This window comes from Mirounga angustirostris, unplaced genomic scaffold, assembly GCF_029215605.1.
Source record: "Mirounga angustirostris isolate CCGP_5_RB_7025 unplaced genomic scaffold, mMirAng1.0.hap1 SCAF_8, whole genome shotgun sequence".
NCBI classification, from domain to species: Eukaryota; Metazoa; Chordata; class Mammalia; order Carnivora; family Phocidae; genus Mirounga; species Mirounga angustirostris.
In genome coordinates this window covers 68,857,824-68,880,719 of record NW_026991716.1, presented here as the reverse complement: position 1 = coordinate 68,880,719, position 22,896 = coordinate 68,857,824, and the positions used below count along the sequence as shown (strand labels likewise).

Here is a 22,896-nt window from a genome sequence, read left to right as displayed (position 1 = left end):
ACTAGACTCTCAGATAAAAGGCTACTTAACAGATTAGTCAACACACCCTCCACCCTCTGGCACCACCAGCCCAATTTCCCCTGGAGTTTAACCCCACTGAGAGACGAAAGAAACATGTCTCAAGTGATTCACACCAAGAAGATATGTGGTTCCAAGCCACGGCACAGGGACTTGTAGTACTGTGACTACACATGGTATCTGTCACACCTCAGGTGCTGTCTCACACCTTGAGGTTATTATCTGTCAGCCATCTTCAAAGATGGAGGCTTCATCCCCCTCTTTTCCCCTTCCCACCAATTCAGTTAAAGTTTGGAAAATGTCAGAGGGATCTAATACAAAATAGTATCAGAATTAATGATATACCGAGGTTTCCACCACTGAAAATTCATAAGTGGCTCCATGAATAAGAGATCTGAAGAACAATAAGAGCCAAGAGAAAGGGGTCATTTTATTAGTTTCCAAATATGACACGAGAAATCAGAAATTAATAGAAAAATGCCCTAACAGAAGATCACTAACATTGTTAGAAATATGAATATAACCAAAGGGAAATTAATGATCAGAAACAGAGCACCATACCCTGCAGCTTTCAGAAAGAAACTCAGCAAGAACTCATTTATCTAGCACGGTAGGAGGCTGGGTTACTCAGCATATTCGAGAGTTCACCCTGCTCATACCTTTAAGCAATAATACTGAATTTCAAACAGTGCATGAACAAAAATTAATCTCCTCATGATGATGGACAGAATTTGGAACATCAATTATAATACCATGTGACCAAGGCACAGGTCTATTTTGTTTCTAACAAACTGCTGTGATTTTTAAATATTCTTATATACTTTTTACTGTTTTTTCTTTTCCCACAGAGTGCCTTCTTCTCAGGCTATCATTATATCAGCTCTAGTCTTGCCAACATCCTTACCTTTGACATCCTAACTTTACCCCATCTTCCAATGTGTTGTTTCTAACCGAATGGGAACTAGGACAGCAAGTACACACATTTGTAAGGATTCTAAGTGAAAGGTGGAAGGCATATGATGAAAGGCCTCCTAGTTTCTCCTACAGAATTAGCGTGTATGTGCTTTTAGGCATGAGTTTTATGGCTACCTCAAGCTACTTTTTTTTTTTTTTTAAGATTTTATTTATTTGAGAGAGAGAGCGAGAGAGTAAGCACAAGCAGGCAGAGGGAGAGGAAGAAACAGACTCACCACTGAGCAGGGAGCCCAATGTGGGGCTCGATCCCAGGATCCCAGGATCATGACCTGAGCCAAAGGTGGATGCTTAACAGACTGAGCCACCCAGGAGCCCCACGCTACTTCTAGGTCTTTCTCTACCTACTTCAAGATTCTCTGCCATGTCATGGAAAATGGAGATTCAACAAAACCTAATCTCCAAATACATGGAAAGTTCATCTATTATGGGACAAGAAATACATTTTTATTTCACATCTTCCCCATGCTGCTGTGGTTGTGAACATACAGAGCTAAAAGGCCGCATGGTGAGAGAGCAAGATGAGGACATTAAAAACTACAACACAAGGGGAACGAAAGCAGCTCTGAGAGCTGGCTGTGGTGCCCTGTGAACACTGAGAAGGCAACAACACGGACTTAGAAGACCACAGAACAGGCCAGGGTCAGATCCTGGAGGACCAACTATGTCATAGTAGGATTTCACATTTTGTTTTGATGGCAATCCGAAAGCACCGCCAGAACTGAACTATGAGTAGTAATACCAAGCAGTTTTTCAGTTTAAAAAATTATCCTGGCAAGAAGGAAGGGCTTCAAAGGAGCAAGAGGACACTCTGTCCTAGGGAGAAATGATGACGGTTTGAATAGGCAATGAGAATGGAGAAGAACTAATGGCTGGAGAGGTACTACAGGTGGCCCAGTGGATTTCAACTGAGGGGTGGGGGGATGGAGGGTGACGAGAGAGGGAGAGAAAAGACAGTAGCAGCTGTGGAAAATTAAAAAAGTAAATGCCAGAGAGGTTACCAAAAAAAGTCACTATAAAACTCGGCTACTGGATGTCTGTTCTACTTACAAAACTGGAGAAATAATTTACTATTTGATTATGGTAAAAAGAAGATAAAGCTGGCAAAAGAAAAGTCTAAGGACACAAGTATTTTACTAGAAATATAAGAGAGGAATTTCCCGTGCAAAACGTAAAAGATGAGGGGCGCCTGGGTGGCTCAGTTGTTAATCGTCTGCCTTCAGCTCAGGTCATGATCCCAGGGTCCTGGGATCGAGCCCCGCATCGGGCTCTGTGCTCAGCGGGAAGCCTGCTTCTCCCTCTCCCACTCCCCTGTTTGTGTTCCCTCTCTCGCTGTGTCTCTTTCTGCCAAATAAATAAATAAAATCTTTAAAAAAAAAAAGATGAATAACTTCTTCTGATATCTGTATTATTTTATTACATCACTTAATATTGAAATATAATACTATATTCCAGAATGCTAAAAGGATAGTTTTCCTTTATTCCATATAATCTTTGACACTGAAGAGACTGGTTAGGCCATCCTCCCCATTTCTTCTCTTAACATTTCTGCCAGATGATGTCCCATTAATGAGGTTCTCACAACCACAAGAGGCAATTCATTTCATTTTTTGATAGTTCCAACTAATAAGTCCCTTTAAGGACAGAACTGATAAACAGTCTTTTTCATTTTGACAGAAAATCACTCCTCTGCAACTTCCACCAAGCATTTCCAAATACTATATCCTAGAGTTTCACATCATGAATCAGTTTTAACATCCTCAAGGCAATTCTTAAAGCCCCTTCAAAAAAACAAAACTAAATCAAGCAGTTGATTTCTTCTACATGATAATCAATAACCAAGTCTTTTGGTCCTCGCAATGACCTGTCATGTAGCTGTCAATCATGTAGGCTGTGTTTACCACATGCATGTACCTATCCAGTTATGGTTGCTTCATTGTTTTCACTGGCTTTAGGGCAGAAGATCTATGATAGCTGCCAGTCATGGGACTTGTTTTCCTTGATTTACTGGCAAGAAATAAAAGTAACTTTGTTCTCCAATAATGATAAACATCTGAAATTTGGTCAACTCCATTGGAAGAATTTATTATTTTAAAAAGCTTACTTTCCTTTCTTTCTCATCTCCAACTTTGAATTGTGGTTATTGGTCAAAGATGTACAAGAGGTACTCGGGCTGTAAGTGCCAAATCCATTCACTCAAAAATACTACCTGTGCAGGAAATTTCTGTTATCTTTCTCAGTGAGACAAGACTCTATATAATGAAGTCAATATTTTCTATTTTCTACTTTACAATTCAATCAGTTCAATATTAGGCTTTGGAAAAATCACATTCAATATCTGCTATCGTCACTATCATTCAATATTGTTCAGTGTTTCTAGTCAAACGAGAAAAAAAAATAAGTATATAGATTACAAGAGACAAAACTGGCCTTACCTGCAGAATAAGATTACCAAGTTAGAAAATCAACCTAGAAACTACTGAAATGAATAAGATTTTCATGAAAGGACAATACACTGACTGAAATACAAAAATCACCATGCTTCTTGTTAAAAAAATGAAAAAATACAATAGAGAAGCCTTCCAGCTCAAGCTGGTAGACTGAATATATGCTTTTGTATCTTTTCTTTCCCAAGACAGGAAATGAATACAAAAGGGGAAAAAACCTGTAACAGTCAAAACAACCAAGTTGGGGAGGGATAGCGATTACTAGACAAAAGAGACTAAAACAAGCATTTTGTGGATGTGTGACGGAGATGCTGACTAAGAGCAGAAGCTAAAGCCCAGACACATGGGGGAGGGAGGTAGGGTGTACAAGGGAAGAGGAAGTTAATCTCTCCTGAGACCCCAGATGGGCTCACCAGCAGGTGCGGAAGGTGGGTGTAAGAACCGGGAATGATAACAGGGGAATTAAATAAAGCAGCTGTACCAATTGCCCCACTTCCCCCAAATAAAAACACATCTTTCCAACCCTGACCCCAGAGACAATCCAGGCAAAGAAGATAGTCTATGATAAAACCATTCAAATTGCCTACAAAGATAGTCCTATTCTGTGAGGGTTGATGTCCAAAAAGCAAGCCTAGCTCATTTGTATATCGAGAAGTACCCATCCCTTCATGCCTATGGACAGACTTCTCATCCAGGCACCCTAAAACAAAGTCTCACCCATGTGCACAGATCTGCTCAACTTTTCCCACAGAGACGTCTACTGAGGAAAGAGACCTATAGGAAAACACCCACTCAGAGCTCCAAAATAATCAACAAGAAGAAAAAATATATATTACAAAAGAGACAAACTATTGAAGAAACAGATGATTTACAGAATCGAGCTTTAAAAAAGCCTATTATTTTATAATATAAATAACTTTCATATTATATTGGTATACCCAGGACAACTGAAGAAGACATTGCACAAAACAGCAAAGTACAAAAAGAACAGAGCATAAGAAAAAAAATTATTACTGAAATTAAATTATTCAAAATAAGAATTAAAATTAAAAAGAGAGGAAATGTTCAAAATACTACAAGAACACAATGGGACAAAAACTAGATCAGAAAGGAGAGACACACAGAATCAATCTAGAAGGGCTATTATCCAACTGATAAGTTTTCTGAAAAGAAAATATACAAAAGAAAAAAGGATACAATTATTTTTAAATAAGTAATAAGTTCCCAGAGGAAATGCATGAGAGGCAAAACAAGATGAGTGAAAGAGACTCGCTCCGAGACGCACATCTATGGCATTTCAGTATAAAAGGACAAATAAATAAATAAGTTTCCAGAAAAACAAACACACAGAACAATCATTTACAGAAAGATGAAAATCACACTGGCATCACACTTTCTTACCCCAATATAACACAAGTATATAGAGAGGCATTATCTTTAAACTCCTAAGTGAAAGTTACTGCAAACATAGAATTCTATATCCAGCCAAATATCAATCTAGTGTGAGTGCAAAACACACACATTTTTTTCAAATGAGGGTGTCCCAAAAGCCTCCCACACCCACACAACTTCTGCCTGATGAAGTTAATTTGTATGTTCATTGGCAAAATGAGGGAGGAAACCATGAAAGGGAAAGTCACAGGACCCCGAAAACAGTGTCTTTTAAAAGTGCAATGGAGAAACATCCCTGAGGATGAATTTGCAGCCTAGTTGCTGCAACTATGGTAGTGAAGACTGGAACAGAGGGCTCCTGGAAGGAAAGAAAAGTAGATTCCAAATGACAGTATTGATCTTCAAGATATGTTAAAGGCTGACTATGCTCTTTCAAGGAGAAAAAAAGAGGTAATTCAAAATTTTAAAAAATCCAGAACAATCCAAAAGAATGCTATGGCCCAAATACGAAGATCTAAAATGTGACAAGATTTTGTGGAATTAATGCACCATAAGAAAAGACAAACCATTTGTTCTAGAGGCCAAGAATATCTCCTTTTAGGTGCCTAGGGGTAGAGACAACTGGACTAAAGTTAAAAAGAAAAAAAAAAAGGAATAAAATCTTATCCCCCAGGTCAGCTCAGTCGTAAAGAATGTTTATGTTGTCATAATACGATCAAGAGTATTTATCGGTTTTTAACTTTTAGAATCAAAAGTTTAGAAGGTTTAATTATGGTTATAGAAGGTTTAATTATGGTTATAGAACAATTTAATATTATCAGTCTCAGCTATGTAAAAATAAATAGTTGATACAAAACAGGAATTGGAAGAGAAGAAAGAGGTGAAGACAGGAGTAGAGGGCATTAATGTCATCTTCTTACACAGTGAAATATGGAGGGATACTGAGAAAAGTTAATAGAACAAGATAAGAGATTTAAAAATTTATTAAAATCAAAAGACAATCAGTAGAAGAAATCAAATAACTCAGAATTGGGGAAATGATAAGGTGAAGCTAATAGGTAATGCAACGGCATTGAATCTTCATGTGTCAGAGTGGGGACTAATTTTTAAAACTGTTAAATGAAGGTATACATACATATGTAGATGTATATATACATTTGTAAATATGTGTGTATTAGACCTCTCTTATTGATAACCCAAAACTTTTGAACACATTCTCTACATTTTTTTAAAGATTTTATTTATTTATTTGAGGGGAGAGAGTGGGTGAGGTCACTAGAGGTGGGGGGAAGGGTAGAGGGAGAAGCAGACTCCCCGCTGAGCAGGGAGCCCGATGTGGGACTGGATCCCAGGACCCCGGATCATGACCTGAGCCGAAGGCAGACGCTTAGCCAACTGAGCCACCCAGGCGCCCCATTCTCCATATTCTGATAGTTTTTTACATTCTACCTTGAAGAAGTGAGATAGATAATTAAGGAAACGATTTACCAGTCTCGTCTCCATCATAGCTAAGATAAAGATGTAACCTAGGCACTGTCAATCAACCCCAATTCATCAGTGAACTACATGAGGGGCTGGGCAAGGGGAGTCCATTTTTCCGGCACAAGGTATGAAACATGTTTTTAGGTCGGGATTCAGCAGCAACTGGCCTACTGACGTCGGCATATATGCAATTCACCCCAGCACATTAATGTTTTATGATGCTAAGAAACACAGTAAGAGGTAAAGCAAAACTACAGAGCTGAGAGCTTCAGAGAAAAACAGTTCCATACACTATGCCTCTTCACTCAGGCTGACCCATCTGCTCTGTTTTAGAAGTGTTTATTGCATGGTTCTCCCCAGCTTTTATGCATTTTGCCTTTAACTCAGCAGGTTCACTCCTTCCTGACTCAAGTCACAAACCCTTCCTTGCTCTAGTAACAAAGGGTTATATGTTTTGAGCTATCTGCCTAACCTACTTTTTTCCATAAACCCTGTTATTTTTGGTATCTGTTTAGAATCCGGGTCTTGGCAGAAATTAATAAAGTATTATAGCCAAAAATACCTATAGAATGTCTTAAAGATATGGAAGTGGCCATCAGAACAAAACAGAGAAGTGGTTAAAAGTGGCTGTGTTTAGGAGCGGGCCTAGAAACAGGGATGGAAAATACTGCTTCCCATTATATGCTCTGCTAAAATGTATGTGTTATTGACATGGTAATGTAGTACTCTTAATTTGTTTAACCTCTTCCATTACACACAGAAAAGGGGAAAAAAAGGAAAAACTGTAATAACGATGACGCTATTCACAATAACAACAAAAATGCATAAAGTACTGAAAAATAAACTTAAGATGTGTAACAGCTGTATAAGAAACCATGTAACTTAAAGATATAAAAGAAAACACAAACAGAGAGAAAACCAAGTTCTTGGAAGGAAAAGCAACAAAAGCATGTGACGAGGAGTGTGTGTATTTGGAAGGGTTGACTATCCATGACTGATAAGGGTGGTTTCAGTTTTGGAGTAGATAAATTACAGAAGTAAATGGTATTATTCTCTAATTTTACTTTTTAAAAACCATTGTAGACCATAGTTTAAATAAAGTTTTAAATTAAATTATAAAAGCTAGACACTGCAAGACCAGGGTATTATAATAGAAAAGGCAAGAAAAACTTACCAATTATAGCACAAATGCTACAATTTCCTAAATGTAAGTACCGGTTTTATGGCCATCAAAAAAACAAAACAAAACAAAACAAACAAAAACCAGAAAGTCAACAAATGTATATTTCTACATTATACCTAAAATGTTGAACTAAAAACAAAGTACCTGTAAGTTTTTTTCACTATGAAATGAGGTAATGGATTTCTTTCTTTTCACTGCTATTTCTAACAGCAAAAGCAAATAGTTTCAACAAAATGAAAATCTTGAGTGAAACTCAAATAATTTAAGCGTATAAGGGGACACATTAAGTAGGATTGGAAATGGAAAAATATAATTATAAAATTTTATCTTGCTTTCTCCAGTTCCGTGTAGAAGGAAAAAAATAATGCCAAATGAAATGAAATATGGTAGTGTGATTTACAAGGTGTACACAGTGTTTAGGAATGTTCTCTTCTTTAAAAAATGTTATACAGGTGGGCAAATGTGAAAGAAAATTCTTGAAATGTTATAAAATATTTGCAAGCTCAAATTTAGAAGCAATTCATCAGTAAAATTCAAATGATAATTTTTAAAGCATGAAGTTAGATAATCGTAAAATAACTATTCTAACAAGAGGCACAGTTATACTATGAAAATGTCAGCGTTCCAGAATTTAAGACCTAAGACTAAACTGCAGTTCTGCCACTCATTAGCTGAGTCCCTTCGGGAGGTTTCTAACCTTTCTAAGACACAGTTTCCTCATCTGTAAAATGGGAACAGAAATTCTTAGCATAGAGAATGGAAATGCCTCTATCGGAACACTTACAGTTCTGACAAGAGAGCCCCGCAGGAAAGAAACAGACCTGACCCCTCCTTGTAAACACACTGCAATCACCAATATCTTATACACTTGCAAGTTACATTCAAATTACATCACAAATCACTGTCACTTCATCACATCTGAAAAATATTTACAAAGTCGGCTCAAACTCTTTGTGAGAAGCTGCATGTAATAAAAAGGCGGAGGTTGGGAGGCCAGCAACCTCATCAGCTGTGTGACCTAGAGCAAGTCACTCAGTTTTCTCACCTATAAAATAATGACGCTGACCTCTAATTAGGAGAACTGCTGTGAATACTAAGGGAGATATGCATAAAACATGTTGTTTTAAACTCTTATTTACCACTCACCAGGTACTATGTCAAGCCTTGTTATATTACGTTTATGACACAAAGATCAGAACCCAGGCATTATCCTAATCTTCTTCAAAACATATCTAAAACATAAGTCATACTAAAAATAGACCAGGTAGCAGGAGTGATACTCTCAGGATGTTTTTTCCCTACAGAAATTACCAGTTTCTCCATTAATTTCTTTCACTGAAAAACCAACTCCTTACTACATATTTCATGCTATTTTTGAAATGCAATAATAAGATCATTCAACAAATATTTACTGAGTATCTTCTCTATACTGCACACTCTTCAAAATTCTGGGGGATAGAGTAATGAACAAAATTCACAAAACTCCCCTGCCCTCATGGAACTCCAAGGAATCATCCAAGGGCCACCATGCAGGGCAGTAAATGTGGTCGTCACATCCCAAGTACAGCATCCAAGAACCTAGAACGTGCTCCAATTAGTACAACTAACTAGTTGTGGTCGTGACAAAGAAAATCCTATATGAACAATGAGTTGTCAAAAGTGGAACAAAGTTCCAAATTGTCAGCCTTCCTATTGTGGAACAGAACAACAATTCTTATCAGACAGGATGACCCTGCCTTCTCTGCCTGCATCTCCACAAGGTCAACCCACATCCAAAATAATTCCAAACGAAAAATGATATTTTCATTATTCTTAAAGGAAAGCACTTATTTTTACCCCAGACAGTATTAAGCCTAAGTTTTTGAATCATTTCTTAAATAGATTTTTGATATCAGAAGCTTATAATAATGAAATTTTAAATATACAACCTAAAATAACTTTACTTATAGTCTACATCAGAAAAATATATACTACTCTCAACAACTAAACACACCATGCTAAATCAGTAATAATTTTAAACCTAAATATCCTTGCACTGTCAAAGAGGCATATAATTTTCATCTGGGCATATTCTTTGATTACATGTTTTTATCAACAGCTCATTTAGAGTGAAAGAGCAGAGGGAGATTTCTAATTTGTTTTCAGTCTAATAAATCATCAGTTGTTCTGATAAACACATTAAAGAAAACATTTGGGTTACATTATAATATATGCTCTAGGAAAAAAGTGCTCTCATACTATTTATTCTGAACTACAACATAAAATATGCTTAATTTACAATGACAGAGCCAGGCCCCATTATGGAAACCTGGTGATATTAACCATGAAACTTGGCTTAAGAGAGGCCTCTAGTGGTTATAGGTAATTACTTAGCTCCCCTTCCTGCCCCCACACTCTGGTAATGCTCTTGTTCTCATTCATTCTCCTGTTCCCTCCCCTCTACCTCATGGGTTAAAAGCTTCAAGCAAAAGAGCTAGTATTCAACCAGTGAATCATTCAATCAGGTCCAAGAAGTTGACTAAAAAAAATGTATGTAACTGGGACTACTAAGCCATTATAGATTCTCTAAAGGCAAATTCTCCAACCTCCCCACAAAACCAATTTAGAGCCATTCAGTACAAAGTACAGACCCTAAACGTTAACCTTGCAAGTGTTAGTTATCTTACTAAAAATGAAATCTAAGGTAATCTAAATCTAAGTCGACTTTGTGGAAATAAAAACAACCCTAAAGGCTACAAAATTATAATTAAAGTCATAAAATAGAACCCATATGTTTTTATGTTTATCTTCAATGGTACTTTGGGTCTTCTACACCTCTTTTCACAAATACACTATTCACAAATACACTAACTATTCACAAATACACTATTCACAAATACACTAACACCAGGTGCAAAAAGACAGAGTAAGCAAACTTGGTTCTTTATATATTAATGATTAGCCACACCCAGATGACCAAGGTTTAACTTCTTCCCAGTTCCACTCCTACAATATCCCTTTCCTTTTTTATTGAAGGACTCTGCCCCCGGAACCTTCCCACCTCCACCCCACCTGCCAGCCTTAGAACCTGCCTTACCTTTATCCAGGGTCCCAGTGAAGTCTTTCGAAGGATGGAAATGGTTGGAGTAAAAGGACAGAAGAGAATGCTAAATGCTCCCTCCCAGCTGCAGTCACTTCCTCGTGCCACAGCGAACCTACTTCTGACTTCTGTCCCACGTTGTAGTGCCACAGAGGCCTTGTCCTGCTCCTAGGATACCCCCAAAATACTGAGACTATAGGTGCCCCAACATGTAGCCATGCAACAACCATTTGCATCAATGGGCACATCGTCAACTTTTGCTACATAATTCAGGTCGAAAAGAGAAAAGAGAGGGAAAGCAAAAGGGAGGGAGAGAGGAAGTTCCTTTCTATATCACTTCCAAACTTTGTTAAGAATTTAAAAGGTAACAACCCACCTCCTGAGTACCTCAAAAAAATCAGATTACTTTGGGGGAGGAGGGAGAGGCTTTGAGACAGTATCTCGTACCAGTATGTTTGAACAGAGAAAACCCCTGATCAGAAGCAGTGCATAAGAGCTGTGATGGATGTTAAAAGTCACAGGTCACTCCTGGGATCAGTAGGAAGACCAGAGGGAATGGGACCCAGGCTGCCCTCTTCCAGCTCTGAAGTCCATGACAATGACCCACCTGGTAAAACAGGCAAGGAAATAAGAGGAGAAAGGTTCTGAAAAACCCAAATTAGTATCATAAGGTTTGAAGAGTAAAGCATGTGTTCTTGATTCATGAGAAATCACTACAGGCCTTCCCTGGCCAATATACATGTCTCAGTTATAAAGTTTGGTCATCTGGATCCCATGCACAGCTGGCAATAATGTGACAGCAAAAGATAAAAGAAAATTTAAATTTAAAGAGGCTTAAAACCATGAAATTAAGCACAGAAATATATCAATGAAGTAAACAACTATATACCTCAATAAATGTAAATGTCTTAACACAGTGTAACAACCCATGTTCATTTGGACTAAATTATTTTTGACAGATGAAATTATATACATTATGTTTTCCTTGAGAAAAGTGAAAAGGTTTTGGAAATACTGACGTTCAAAAGGTTAAGAAGTTTTAAAAGCTGCTACCCAGAAATAGTAACTCTCATCTATGCAGAAAATTACCATAAGAACTCAATTCTCAGAAATTATAAGATAGCTAGCTAAGGTTTGCTGTAGTCACTTTCACTTTGCTTTTTAGGATAAATTGGTCCTAGTCTAATGAGAATTCAAATGATACTTTCTATATACCATTATGAAAAATGGACAACTGTTAAGAAAAATAAAACACAAGGTCACACTAAAACTTAAAACTAGAATAAATGCTTCAGCTTAAAACAGATTTATTCATAAAGCAATATTCTAGAGTACTTTTTAAACTTTTGCATAAGCACCAAGAATAAGAAAAAGTACCAAATTCAAAATATTTCAATTTTAAACAGTTTCATCATCAAACTTTCTTTTGCTGATATTCATAATAATTGCATAGCAAATATCTACTGAATACCAAACCTAAGTCAGGCATTTTTTTCAGGTACTGAGAAGTCATCAGTAAGCCAACAGACAAAAACCCCTACCCTCACAGAACTTACCTCCTAATGGGGGAAGAAAAATTGACAATATAGTTACATAATATGTTAGATCATTTCATCTCTCTAGAAAAAAAGGAAGGAGGGGTAAAAGGGAGTCTTGGTGAGAGGGATGGTATCCAGTATTAAGTAAGTGGGTCAGAGGCCTTGAAGGAGAAAATGGTATTTGAGTGGTGACCTAACAGTCACTTGGTTGAGAGTCAATGAAGAGCAGTTTCTGAAGGGTGGATGGTGGTGGGCTGTGGAAGGTGGTGAGACAAGGTAAATCCCTGTAGATCATGGTAAGAAATTTGACTTTTCCACTAAATTTAATGGGAAACTATTGAGGCCTTTTGAGACCAGAAGGAACATGATGTGACTTGCATTTGAAAGGATCAATTCTGCCTATGACACGGAAAGGGCAGAAGTGAGACAGTACTTTGAGGCTATGGCCAAAAGCCAGGTGAGAAATGCTAGCAGCTGGGGCCAGGATCAAGAGTAACAGCATTCGAGCTGGTGGTCAGATTTTGGACATATCGTGTAGGCAAAGCCAGCAGGATCTGCTTTAGAATTGAATGTGGGCAGGCAGAAGATGAAAGAAAGAGAGAAATCAAAAACAGCTCCAAGGTATAAAGGCAAACCCTTATTTATTTCAATAATTAGCATAATTTAATTTCAAATAAAGTATAAGCGTGTCAAAGCTCTGTGTCAATGCTCTCTATAAACATGTGGAAATCACCTACACCTTGTAAACTGTCATTTTTCTTTCCTTTTTGGACTGTTGTATGTAGTTGATTTTAAGTTGAAGGACAGTATTATTCTTGAATTCTGAGTTTCTTTCAAAGACTGTCATTCTCCTGCCAAAATCAAGTTCTTCTTTTCCATAGGGAGCTTCTCTGAATTTCTACACATTAAAAAAAAAAAAAAAAAAATTTCAAGTTGGACAGTACCTCAAGCCTAACTCTGTGCCTGGCCACTGTTTTAACTTTGTAGCTCGCTTTTTAACTCACTTTGAATGTGGTCTGTATCTCAGCAGGAAAGTCTATTCAAGCCCTCAACACTTAGCCGTGGTTCTTATTCTTGGGGAGCTTGAGAAGAACAGCACTACTTAGGAGTATGGGTTTCTGGGTGAATGACCAAAAAACCTCCTCCAGGTCAGAGCACACCAAGGCTCTCTCTGTCTATAAAAAGGCTCACTACATTATAAATTCAAGGAAATTAATCAATGGCAGCACAGTGGTCTATCTCTACCCCAGTACAATGCTGTAATGACGATAACCTTACAACACATCTTGATTATAACACATTGGATAACTAAGTCCTCCAGCTTTATTCTTCAAGATTGCCTTGGCTATTCTTGGCCTTACAACTGATTAATAGGGTATGTGCGCTTCAGTTTGCTTGCATCTTCTCTAATTTCTCTGAATAATGTTTTGGGATTTTCTGCACAGTTGTTACATATGCAGCACTCAATTTCACCCTAGATGTTTGATTTTTTGATGCTCTTTCAAATGTTATCAATTTATTTTCTATTTGTTGCTAGTATATAAAAATACAATTATTTTATATTGACCTTGTTTCCAGGGGCATTGGTAAACTCAATTCTAATGATTTGCCCATAGATTCCACTAGATCTTCCTACATACAAATCACGTTACCTATGAGTAGTAAGTTTTACTTCTTTCTAATCCATATGATTTTTGCCCTTATGTAAGGGCATCCTTGTTATATTCTTGATCTCAACAGGAAAGCAGTCAAAATTTCAGTAGGAAATATAATTTCTGCTGCAGGCTTTTTACAGCTATTCATAGCTACAAGATAAAGCTACTCTTTATCAGACTAGTAGAATTCCCTTCTATTTCTAGGTTACTAAGAAATTTTCATTATGAATGGATATTGACTTTTAATAAATGTTTTTCTGTATTATGAAGATCATCATGACTGTTTTTCCCATTTTCTGTTCATGTGGGAAATTGCATCAACCACTGTGTGAATGTTTGTGAATGTCAAACACCCCTTGCATATTTTAAATAAACCCTCATCTTTATCTTTTTATATATTGTTGGATTTAACTTTCCAATATTTTGATTTTTACATCTACGTTCATAAAATGTGTGTATAATTTTACTTTATATATTGTCCAAAACAGATTTGATATGAAGATTATGCCAGCCTTATATAAAGCATTTGGAAGTTTTCCCTCTTGTTCTATTTTCTGTAAGAATTTGCGTAAGAACTGTGTTCTAAAGAATTCACCAGTAAAGCCCTATGGGTCTAGGGTTTTCCTTATATAAGCATTAATAAAAACAGATTCAGTTTGATATATGACTATTGAGGTTTTCTAATTTTTATTTTTGAAAACATTGTATTTCCTACGAATCTGTCCATTTCACCCAAAACTTATTTGTAAAATCATTCAGGATATCCTCTTAGTATATAGTCTGTAGATTTTGTGATTTCCCCTTCTTCATACCTGATATTTGTCATTTGTGTTTGCCGTTTTTTTCCATTAGTCTTGCTAAAGGTTTATCAAGTACATTAGTCTCTTCAAAGATCTCATTTTAACTTAATTAAACTTCTCTATTATATATTCTGTTTCACTGATTTCTGCTCTTTATCACTACCTTTATCCTATTTTCTCTAGATTTAATTTTCTTTCTGGAGATGGAAATTCAGATCACTAATTTTTTTGTTCTTATCCCTGTTTTCTAAATATATGTATTTACAGCCATACAGCTCTCTCCAAGCATGGCTTTACCTGAATCTTGAAATTTTTTATTTTAGTACCTTCATAACCCTTCAGTTCAGTATTTTTCTAATTTCTGTTGCAGTTTCTTTTACAATCTATGATTTAAATGTAAATTATTTAATTTGTAGGAATTTGAGGATTTTCCAGTTTTTTCTCAATTTCTAACTGAATTCTACTATTGTCCAAACATACTCTAAATGACTTCAAATATCTGAAGTTTAAGATTATATTTATGTCCTAGCATTTGGTCAATTTTGATAAATGTTCCATATTCACCTGAACTAGGCATATTGTGGCATTTCATAATGTGTATAAATATCAAATCACTACGTTATACACTGGAATCTAATACTGTATGTCAATTATTCTTCAGCGAAAAAAAAAGAAAGAATAATTTCTTATATAGTTGAGTACACAATTAGGACAAGTTTGCTAAATGTTCAGATCTTCTATATACTCACTGATATTACCTGCTTGTTTGATCAGTTTTAAAGAGAGGGGTGTCAAGGTCTCCCACTATGATTGTGGATATGTTTACATCTCCTTTTAGTTTTGTATTTTGTTTTGCTTTATGTATTTTGAATTTATGCTATCGATGACATAATAGATTTAAGACTGTGATATCTTCGGGGCACCTGAGTGCTCAGTTGGTTAAGCGTCTGCCTTCAGCTCAGGTCATGATCTCAGGGTCCTGGGATTGAGCCCCACATTGGGCTCCTTGCTCAGCGGAGAGCCTGCTTCTCCCTCTCCCACTCCCCCTGCTTGTGCTTCCTCTCTCACTCTCTCTCTGTCAAATAAATAAATAAAATCTTAAAAAAAATAAAAGACTGTTATATCTTCATAGTAGATTGATTCCTTCAGCATTATGAACTGTTCTTTGTTTCTAGTAATGCTTCTTGCCTTAAAAGCTTTATTTGAAATTAGTATGGCTATACCAGAGGTCTTTTTTTTTTTCATCCCTTTCACATTTTCTGTGTCCCTATATTTAAAGGCTCTATCTCTTAACCTGGACATTGGTGCTATTCTTTAAGGAAGTCTGACAATCATTGGCTTTTACTAGATTTAATTCATTTGTTTTAGTTACTTATATACTTAGGTTTATAGCTATCATCTATCTGTTTTCTACTGACACACCTGTTTTGCTTTGGGTTTTTTTTGGGGGGGGAGGTTTTTGTTTTGTTTTGTTTTTACATATTTTCCTTTCTTTTAGTTTAACCAAATACTTTATTAATCTATAGGTCCCTTTTTAACTTGCTGGATATATACTTTCACTATTACTTCAGTTGTTACAACATGCATCCCTAACTTACTATAATCTAGTAAAAATATTACATTTAAAATCCTAGAACAACAGAATATTTTAACTCCACGTAAGCCCATTCTGACTGTCTTCTAGGATCATTTTCCTTCTGCCTAAAGAACTGCCTTATAGTATTGCCTTTAGTGAAAATGTGCTGGTGATAAATTCTCTCAAATTCTATTTGCCTAAGGTACTTTTTATTTCATCTTAACTTTAAGAGTATGTTTTTACTGGGTACAGAATGTTAGGTTCGCATCCTTAGCAATTTAAGATGTCATTCCAGTGTGTAGGTAGGTGTGGTTTTCTTTGAATACATCTTCAGAAGTTCACAAATCCTCAAGTATGATGATGTCTTGAAAGTTTAATGAGAAATATTTTTTTTTATTGTGTCTGACCAATTCATTCTCCTTTCTTCTTCTGGAATTCCAATCATATGTGGGACAGATCTTTTGACCAGATTCCCAGTGTGTTTTATGCTCTCTTCTGTTTTAGTCTATTTTATTTTCCCCCTCTCTGTGCTTTAGTTTGGACATTTTCTAGATACTTGCCTTTTAGTTCATGAATATTATCATCTACTAAATCCAATAAGTTTGTAAACACATCCACTGAGTTCTTATTGACAAATATTTCTTTGGTTCTACAATGGTCTCTCTCTCTCTCTCTCTCTCATACACACACACACACACACACACACACACACACACACACCCCTCCAGGGTAATTCACTTTCTTACCTCTTTTGTTCTTTTTCTTCCTCCTATATTCCTAAACATAATAAAGTCTTTGTCTGCTAACTCCAATGACTGGATCACCTGTGTTTCTGCTTTCTATTGTTTGTGTTTTCTCTTGGTTTTGAATCAAATGGTCCTGTCTCTTCATATACTTTGTAATTTTTTATTGAATGCTGATTCATAGAGGTTCCAGATGATGGGAGGACTGACTCCTTGTTGTGCTGGGCAGACAGAACAGAAGGTAAGTTATATTAATCCAGTAAGGAACTGAGAGGGAGAGAGGCTGTGCTGTGGATTTGGAAAGCTTTAATCTACTTCTGGTAGCTCCTAAGACCCGACTCCACAACGTTCAACTGAGAGTATGACTGGTCTTTGACACTTCAGTCTCAAGGGATGGTTTGGACTTTCAGGTATTTCAGCTCCCACCATATACAATTTGGCATTTATCTTAAATGGGAGACCAACTGTGTATTTAAGCAACCCCCCCTCCAAGTTTCCTATTTTGTCACTACAACCCCATGAAACATGGATTCTATACCCCTGGGTTCTCAGTTTCTAGTTGAGACTTACTTGGCAGGTGCCCCCAAGTAAAAAGAGCCAATTTACTACTCACTTCAGAGCTTTCAACTCTCCTCGCTGATGTTCTTAAGCCACCTCAATTCCCAGGGTTGGTCTCTGTCTCCTAGGCACTTTAAAACTCAGGAATTTTTGTTCTGCTTTTCAGAGGCTTCCAGCTTAGCTCTCTAATATCAGGTCCAGAATTGATGAACTATGGTTCTTGGACCCACTCAGGTCTCCAGTATTGTAGCTTCCCTGAGCAACATTCAAACACTCTGCTGCTCTCTGTCCCCAAGCAATTTTTCAGGATTATAACTTCCAAACAATGCTTCAAGGCTCAAGCAAAAAGTATGACTACGTTTTTTAAAACACAGTTAAATTAAGACTACATTAACCAATTCCTCAACTGTCCCAGAGTCATTTTACTATGCATAGTGTGCTAATGTCTACATATGTTCAATAAGTATTTATTTTTTTATCTTTAATAGGCTTTTCTTGATTAGGTATTCCAAAAGATGCATTTGGGTGCTGAGCTTAACATGTCATGAAAAAAGCTGAGGGATCTAATTTTATCATAAAACAAAAAGAACCAATAAAACACAGCACTAACTGAAAAAGATAATAAACATAAATTTTGAAGGGCGTTTGGGTGGCTCAGTCGTTAAGCATCTGCCTTCGGCTCAGGTCATGATACCAGGGTCCTGGGACCAAGCCCCCCATCAGGCTCCCTGCTCAGCGGGAAGCCTGCTTCTCCCTCTCCCACTCCCCCTGCTTGTGTTCCCTCTCTCTCTGTCTCTCTCTCTGTCAAATAAATAAATAAAATCTTTAAAAAAACACACACACACATAAATTTTGATTACTACAGAATTCATAAAGAAAAACTTGACTGTAGTTAAACAAAAAAAAAAGAAGCCTCACTTTTAATGAGGTTTAGCTATAGGGTCCTCTCCTTTAAAGTCCTCTCCAAATCCTAGAAAGATGTCACGTATCAAAACTTTTCTTTGACACATGAAAGGAAAATAGAAGATTACCATGGTCAACAATGAAGAGTCACAGAACCCAAAGTAATCAAGAAATGACAAGCTGGCTTTCACTGCTGTAACTAGAGGGTCATCAACTAGAAAAATAACATGATGAAAGCACCCCAACACAAGACTAAAAGGATGAGGCTAGCGAGTCAGAGATTTGATGCATCACCTTTTCATTCAGGAGCGGTCTCTAGTGTCCTCTTTCATCTTTTCCAGTAGTAAAGAGCCCCAAGGAAATAGGATCCACATCCCAGGATCACACAAAGATGCAACCAGTAGATTTACTAAAGGGGGGGGGGGGTGTACCACACAAGCAAAGTTATGTAGAGATAAATATAAATAAAGAATTTCTCCCTTCTTTCTTCCTCTCTCTTCACTGTACCTTCACAATTAAGCTTGCAGTGTTGTTATATTTGTGTTTTACCATAAGCTGTTTGGATGTATAAAGTATATAAAAATGTAAATAAAATTTAAAACTACTTGCCCCAACCATTTAACAGTGCCCCCACTGCACCATAACAAAACATTATATCTCCACAGAAAAGCACCATTCACTTTATAAATACAAACCCCAAGAATAAATGGGGGATAGAGTTGCAAAGAAGAAGCCCACTCTGGGGCAAAGGCTCTCAGCTCTGGCTTAACCATAATGTGGAATATTTGGCTACTTGAAAGAAAACCCAGGGTCTGACTTGATTTGAAAAAGCCTGCAAGAAGCACTACTCTCGTTCAACCTAAAATACTGCTCTTATGATGGAAACTATAAAGACTTAGAATATCGTTGAAGCCATCCGTAACCATGTCAAGTGTTTAGATGATGTCAAGTGAGTCTACACAACATTTCCTATAACAAATCTTAAGTCTTCCAATAAATTATAAAACAATCTTTACCTAAACACCCTATGCTATAGTTTTACAGCAGTAGGAGCTGCAGGTTATTTTCACATGACTAACCTAAGAAACAGCCTATAAAAGCTATGAGAATACTAAAGTTCTTAAAAAATAATATAAAATACCCTAGGTTTTAGGACTCACTTGCTATAACAGTAAATCAAGAAAAAGTAAGACATGCAACATTACTTAAACTTTAGTAGATAAGACCATCACAAAAATAGAGCCTAATCTTCCTTATATACCACAATGGAAACAGATGAACTTTGGTTTATCTCTACATTAATATGAAAGCTATCAGTTATAACCGAGTAAATGAGAACTGAACTGTATTCCTGAGAGGGGACTATCAAGAGTTCGCTTAGATGGAAAACTATGAGCAGACAGAATCCCACAATATAACATTCAAACTGTGATTCACAGTATGAAGACTATGTAGAGAGGGTTTCTGTTTTTTTGTTTTTTTGCTTTGTTTTGTTTTTTAAATAATCCATCTCCATCTCTTTTGGAGAGGAGACAAATGAAAATTCAGCCAAACTATTTAGTTGACTCTATCAAACCTTGCTTATCAAACCATAACCCATAAGTAGTTAAAAACACAGGTGACCTCCACAACCTGATATGCTTTCATTTGCACTACTCCATTACTTCCACAGCTCAACCCAAGCTGGCTGCATGAAGGACACAGTTCTGTAATATTTTAAACAAAGAACTATGGGAGGGAAAAACCCTCAGGTGATTGGTTTGCTTGAGCATTAAGCTGATTCTACAACATATGTTTCTGTCATGGTGTAAATTTTAAAGTTTTCAATCAGTTGAAAATACTCATGAACTCAAAATTTCAAAACAATTCTTCGCAAACTGTCAACAAATCTGGCCCATAGATTTAAGGAAATGACACTCTTTCAACATTATATTCATACCTTGCAAACTGTATCCATGTCCCAAGGTAGGATAGTCCTCAGATCAATGACTTCACAAGACACTCCAAGCTTCTCTTGAGCCATGGAAGCCACCTCTCGGATCACATGAACCTGAAATAAAAATAGCAGAGAATAACTACAGAGATTCAGACCCAAAAAGTCAGCTGAATTCTGACATCATTAATAGAAACAGTGTTTAAAGTCAGAGGAACTTATTTGCAATGGAGAATTAAATTTGTTTTAGATATGTTGAACCCCAATTCCCCCAAAGTAATCAAACACAGAGGTCTAGAAAATAGTTGGAAAGATGTCCTTAATTTCAGGAAAGGAAAGCAGTCATTGATAGAGACACTGATTCTAAAGATATCAGCACACAGAAAGTAGTCAGAGGAGTAGGTTGAGTTTTTAGAGAAAGCATGTGGAGGGAGAAATAAAGGGCAGAACTTACAGGACCCTGCAGAGGACCAACATTTAAGGAGAAAATGGAGAAGGAGGAACTCACTTGAAGAAGAAGAAGAAGAAAAAGGAGGAGGAGAAGGAGAAGAGGAATAAGGAGAGGAAGAAGAAGAAGAAAAAGAAGGAGGCAGAGGAGAAGAGGAAATAGAAGAGAAAGAAGAAGAAGAAGAGGAAAAGGAGGCAGCGCCTGGGTGGCTCAGTCAGTTAAGCAACCAACCCTTGGTGTGACCTCAGGTCATGATCTCAGGGTCATGATATTGAGCCCTAAGTCAGGCTCTACACCCAGCGTCCAGCCTAAGATTCTCTCGCTTTCCCTCTGCTCTTCCCCACCACTCATGCTCTCTCAAAAAAGGAAGGGAGGAAGGGAGGGAGGGATGGAGAGAGGGAGGGAGGAAGGAAGAAAGGAAGAAAGGAAGAAAGACCGACCAGGAGACAATGTATGCCAGAAACTAAAGAAGAAAGGGTTTCACAGAAACGGCAGCCAGCATCGTACACCGTGGCAATATGGGGTAAGGGTTGGATTAAAAATTAGGAATGTTAACAAGAATTGTTTTAGTAAATTAGTGGGGACAAATCTCATAAGGTACAAGAACATAAGGAAGTTAAGGAATTAAATACAGGTAGTAGAAAACGTTGTTCAAGTTTAGTGATAAAAGAAAGGAGGAAAATATACTGGTATTTCAGGGAAAAGTAGGGTAGAGAAAAGGTTATTTTTTAGATAGAGAAGAAATATACACCTTTTTAATAAAAGGGACATTGAAAGGAGGAACTGAAGATGCAGAAGAGGGAAGGGACCAGCTGGTAAGTTACAGCCCTGGAAAAGGCAAATGGAATATAATCTGAAAGAGTTGTAGAGGTAGCTATGAAAACCAGACACCTCTTCTTTTGAGGACAAAAGAGAAAGAGGAGTAAAGGACTGGCAGCAAACACGGTAGGTGTGAGGAAAAAGCAAGTTAGAGGACATAGTATCTAATACACTACTCCCCTATTACAAACAGAGGCAAGGATGCCTGCTGAGTGACAGGGACACAGATAAAAGATTTTCCCACTGGAGGTAAGAAACCATGAGGACTAGCTCTCCAAGCCAAAAATCAAGTGGAGAAGAAAGTCAGAGGGTGTAGTATTACGAATGATTTATTTTCTTCATTTACTGCTATACAAGTTTTCTAAAATAAGTACTTCCTTCACACAGAAAAATGAAAAATGGACCATTTCTTTAGAAGAAGGAGATAGAGATAGAAGTCTATGGCCAGACGGGGAAAAAAGTCCCAAGCTTAAAAGTCTGGAGGCAGGACAACATGACAAAGAGGACCGGGGAAACAGAGGCAGATCGCTATTGAGGTTTGCTGGAACAGAGGAAGGTATGGAATTCTGAGGCTGGACCCCTGGATGGTCCACATGACCAGCAAAGTAATCACAAGAGATGGCAGCAGATGTGGTGAAAACGATAGGAAGTCAAGCACAGAAACAAGTATGAGGATGTATAATGCATGCTTCAAAAGAGACAGTTTCTCATGAGTACATTTTTATACAATGGCTTCACCACATGCATATATATTTTAATATGACTGAACGGGCACCTCACCCTCAACCAGAAGTCAGTACCAGATATACATGTAGCACTAACAAGACTTAAATTTGACATACAAGAAAAACAACACTTTGGATTTTTATAGTATCAGGATAAAAAATGAGACTTCCAAGCACAATAGGGACATTATTGGTTCTTAGAAATGTTACTGACCTGAGTGCCCCAGGCAACTAGAGTCACGTCACTCCCTTCCTGAACGACTTCGGCCTGGGACAGGGGAATGCTGTATGGTTCTACAGGAACCTGCTCCACTGAATATAGAAAAGGGAAACAAATAAAAATTTATTTTTTCTCATGTGGCGCTTGTGCACAAGAGAATATAAGCATTTCACTGTGGCAAAGCTTTCTTTTATTCTTCTCCCCAAATTCCATAAGTTACTTAAAAGAGAAATAGCATTTATTCTATGGCTCTATGACATTACTACACATATGAAAAAGTCCCATGTAAGTGTAGAAAATGTATCAGCTACCCTGGCACAGAAAAAGGACTTTGGGTACAAACTAAGAAAATGTTACAGTAAGGGCTTTGGTTGACAATGTGACACACTGGTTCATTAACTGAAA

At 37.1% G+C, this 22,896-nt stretch overlaps 1 protein-coding gene across 10 annotated transcripts in view; it reads right to left on the bottom strand.

The window, feature by feature from the left end:
- Positions 1–22,896, bottom strand: part of BCKDHB (branched chain keto acid dehydrogenase E1 subunit beta) — a 210,614-nt gene that overhangs the window by 114,542 nt on the left and 73,176 nt on the right. For 6 of the 10 annotated variants that reach the window (XM_064597797.1, XM_064597803.1, XM_064597802.1 and 3 more), the window contains 2 exons: positions 22,486–22,583; positions 20,286–20,396 (listed from right to left, as the gene is read on the bottom strand). In XM_064597797.1, coding sequence (XP_064453867.1) covers positions 20,286–20,396; positions 22,486–22,583 — 209 coding nt within the window. Of the gene's footprint in view, positions 1–11,885; positions 17,107–18,245; positions 18,756–20,285; positions 20,397–22,485; positions 22,584–22,896 lie in introns of those variants that run through there. The other 4 variants (XR_010413678.1, XR_010413679.1, XM_064597801.1 and 1 more) reach the window with 4 other exon arrangements.